Source organism: Solanum verrucosum, unplaced genomic scaffold (genome assembly GCF_900185275.1).
Source record: "Solanum verrucosum unplaced genomic scaffold, falcon-dt-bn FXZP01000060.1, whole genome shotgun sequence".
NCBI lineage: Eukaryota > Viridiplantae > Streptophyta > Magnoliopsida > Solanales > Solanaceae > Solanum > Solanum verrucosum.
The window spans coordinates 7,785,005-7,789,193 of NW_026020129.1; the positions used below are offsets into that span (position 1 = coordinate 7,785,005).

At 34.0% G+C, this 4,189-nt stretch overlaps 1 protein-coding gene across 1 annotated transcript; it reads left to right on the forward strand.

Moving 5' to 3' along the window:
- Nucleotides 1-311: 311 nt before the first annotated feature.
- LOC125826481 (uncharacterized) lies at nt 312-1,275 on the forward strand. Its single transcript, XM_049505827.1, has one exon. The coding sequence runs from the start codon at nt 361-363 to the stop codon at nt 1,258-1,260; it is 900 nt and encodes a 299-aa protein (XP_049361784.1). The 5' UTR covers nt 312-360; the 3' UTR covers nt 1,261-1,275.
- The last annotated feature ends 2,914 nt before the right edge of the window (nt 1,276-4,189 follow it).

Genomic DNA, 4,189 nt, shown 5'->3' on the forward strand with positions numbered 1-4,189 from the left:
TGTTCTTTCTCTTCATCTACCTTTATGAAATATAATTATATACAGACACAAAAATGTATCCCATTTATGTAATTACCTCTCCCTCACAAGGGTATTACCGTCATTTCACACCTCTCCCCCCCTTGACCGTCTTCATCACTCTCTCCTCTGTCATTTTTATATCGCGCCATGTCCCTTCCATTTCCATTTTCCTTCTCAGAACTCACTCAAAAAGAGAAAGAAAAAAAATTAGTATAAATTTTTACTAAAAATGCATTTTTATTTACATTTATAATATAGTTTCAAGATTGAACAGTGGAGATTGAGAACAGAGAAGGTGAATTTTTGTTTTGTTTTTTGATTTGAGCTTTGTCGTCGTTAATGGCGACTGGTTGGGTGAAATCATGGCAATGTAAGTCAAGAGCTTTAGACGACGTCGTTAACAATCACCACCATCAATATCACATCTTACCCAACTCAGCTAGTTGCAAAAATGGAGTCAAAAGCCTCAAAGATGTAGTGGAAAACACCAAAAATGGAAAACCCAGAAAGAAAAAACCGTCGCGGCAGCCGGAGCAGCAGTTAACGAAACGACCCGGACCCGGTTCGAGAGGAGGATCCGAACCCGGTTTGAATAGGGAGAAATCTCGAGCGAGTACCTCCACGAGACTATCACGTGCGGCGACGACGGATTCGTTCTTCCCGGCGTTAACTGAGTTACCGGAAGGTCACCCATCGCGAAATGTAGTCGGGATAATTTTTCAGACGAGTTGGTCTCCGAAGGTTTTTTCGGGTCGGGTTGAAATGGTTTTCAAAGTTCAGAATCTGCCCCGGACTGTGACCCGGTTTGAGGAGTATAGAGAGGTTGTGAAGTCTAGAGCCGGAAACGGCGGTGAATCGGCGGCGGAAAAGGGTGGCGAGGACCATGCACGTTGCGTTGCGGATGGGAATGAGGTGATGAGGTTTTACTGCCTGGGACCCACTAACGGCGGCGCGTACGAAACTGGAAACAGCGCGTGGACGTTTTCAGCGGGGAAAGGAGCGGCGCTGTGTACGTATTCCGGCAGCGGCGCGGCCCATGAGAATGCCGGCGGAGGGAGAGGGAGACGGGCTATGCTGGTTTGTCGGGTCATTGCGGGTCGGGTCTGTAAACAACTCGGATTCGATTCGTTGATTGAAGGCCGAGTTGGATATGACTCCGTTAGTGGAGATAACGGCGAGTTATTAGTATTTGATTCACGTGCCGTTTTACCATGTTTTCTTATTATCTATAAATTGTAAAAAAAAAAAATTAAAAAAAGTATTGGCTTTAAAAAATCTCCAATTTTTATTTCATTTTTCTGGTTTTCCACTAGTAGTTATATCTTTTTTATTTATATTTTTGGGCTTTGTAATTATGCAATATTGGGTATAAATACTTTCTTTGATCTTTTATTGTGCATGTCATCATATATTTCACACTTCGGAATTTCATTTTTGTACTAAACCTGAATTTATTGTCACAGAGGTGTACTTTCCATTCAAATTTGAAAAAACTTTTGCATGTAGTATCAAGTACTTAATATGCTCAATACGTCATAAGATTTCAGGCTCGGTGTATAGTAAAAGGAGATGTCATATTTTATCTGATTATACTCTTGATAGTACCTGCAAAAGTTTTTTCAATATTTGAGTCGAAAATGTCTAATAGAAATTCTTCATATGTGTGTACTAAGCCAATTTATATATTTAAACATGTGCTTAATCATAATGATTAGGACTTGGGTTAAATGGGGTCTAGTGTTAATTACACATGATTCCTTCCAAAATATTGGGTATAGAAAAGACAGAACTAAAATCCACACTCAGAGCTGTCGTTCAATTTCAACTAACACCATATAAACTTTTAAATTCCAAAATTAATTTTTTTAATAAAAAGGCAAATTGTAACAAAGTTTATGGCTTCTATAACTAATAAAAAAAGAGATGAAAGCAAGTGGTTATGATGTCAAGTAATTTTCAAGGAAAAAAGTTTGCTTGTTGATCAAAGTTGTTAATATTAGGAAATTGATTTGATTGCTTCTAAGGATGTTTGTTTGGTGGCCTTAATGAAAACAATGTTCAAATTGCTATTAATTAGACATTTCAACTACAAATCGATATGATTAAGTAAATTTTCTTATAAAATTTCGTTCTTTAGGGATGGATTTTTTAAGACCTATTTTATTGCAGTAATATTTCATTTTTTTAATGATTAACGATCAAAGAAATATATATATATATATATATATATATATATATATATATGTACGTGATATAATGTGAGGAGATTAAATGATAGTAAAAAATTACTTAAAAGACAAATATTACTTAAAAAATTTCAATGCATGTGTTTTCCATTGAAATTTCTTTTTTTAAGGCATCAAATGTGAATTCTTTCTAACTTGGCTTTGCTCATATATAATATATGATTCTTTGAGTCAATTACTAATAATATATATGATACTTGGAGTTAGTTGTCAACAAAGTAGAGAAGCAAAATATAAGATGTTATCTTCTCTTTTTTCCAACATGATGTTACCTAAATTTATTACATATTGTTGAATACCAAAATTGAGGTCAAAGGGTAGTTCAGTTGGTTAAGGCATTCCGTAATCCATATTTTACAGTGACGGATTCAAGATTTTCATTAACTGAATTTAAAATATAAAAAGCACATACATGAAAAAGTCAGGGGACGTCCAACTTCACCTATACATATAAAATAATTCTAATCATACATTAAAAAACGTAATTTTCCGCCGAATGAGACCCCGTTAATCTTACCTAGCTTCACCCATGATCCTTCACATGTGGTTGAAGGACAGAATCTCATTCCCCTTCCTTCTACAAGTAAAGTTAACGGAGGATATTATGTACACAAATCTTACCCCTACAAATTCTCTGAACTAACGACATAATATATATATATATATATATATATATATATATATATATATATATATATATGTGTGTGTGTGTGTGTTGCGCCAGTTACGCCTTGATCATAACGGAGGCATGAAATGAAAGCTACAACTTAACTTAAGAATGGTCGTTTTCTCTCCTTCCTACTTTGACCAGTTTCCCAGTCTTTGTTTAATTTTCAAAATTTAAGAAAATAATAAAATAAATGTAGGCGGCATAAATTCTTAATTTGACTAATGTAATTGTTTAGTTGATAGTTTGCTCATTAAATTGCCTTATTATTTTAAAAAGTTTTTAAATTATATATATACCGTAGGCCGTAGCTATCAAATCATTCAAAAAAACATCTATATGTAAACTCTATTTACAGTGTGAAATTTGTAATCTTAAATAGTTACGTGCTACAATACCTCAAAATGACATGATGGTGTAAGACAGTTGTCGCATAATTTAAACATTTTGCAAGTGTTAAAATATGCACTTGTCTTCACTTGACAAAAGCATGCAACACAACTATTGGGGAACAAAATGGGTTCTAGGATTACCTAATCACAAAAACTTGCTTTTGTACCATTTTTTATTTGATTTCAAGATTCATCAATTGCCAAAATTCCAATTTCTCGTTTGATTATAAATTTTGGGAGTAGATTTTTCAAGAAAATAAACTAGAAAACATTATTTGTCAATGAAATTTGATTAATTTTTGAAAATCTATTCACCAGACCGGTTTGTGGGTGAATTTTCACTTCAACTCGCAAAGCTTTAAATTTTTTTCCTAGTAAAAAGCATGTCAACACAAGTACACAACTTCAAATTCTAAAAACTACTAGTTTTCAAAAGCTTTATTTTTTCAGAGTTTCAACTAAATCTAGCTTATGCATTTGCTTAAAGAGAACCAAATTGAAGAGAGAACAGAAAAAGGAATTTCAACAACAATTCTCAAATATAAACCATAGGCTCTACTTTTGTGCTTCCATTACTATCTAATAATTTCAATATTGAACGGAGGATCTATCGAAAGCCATCTCTCTGCGTCTAAAGGGGGTATGGTATGTGTACATTGTACCCTCCCCAAACCCCACTTTGTGCGATTACACGGGATATGTTGTTGAAACCAGAGGCTCTATTTCATAGAATAAGATGATAAATTTCTAATGAACAATCCGTTTTGCATAATTTTTCTTCACTTAAGCTCATGAATGAGTTCTCCACATAACCAAAAGGCCTTTTTTCAAAATTCACTACACATAATCAAGAATGAAAAGAT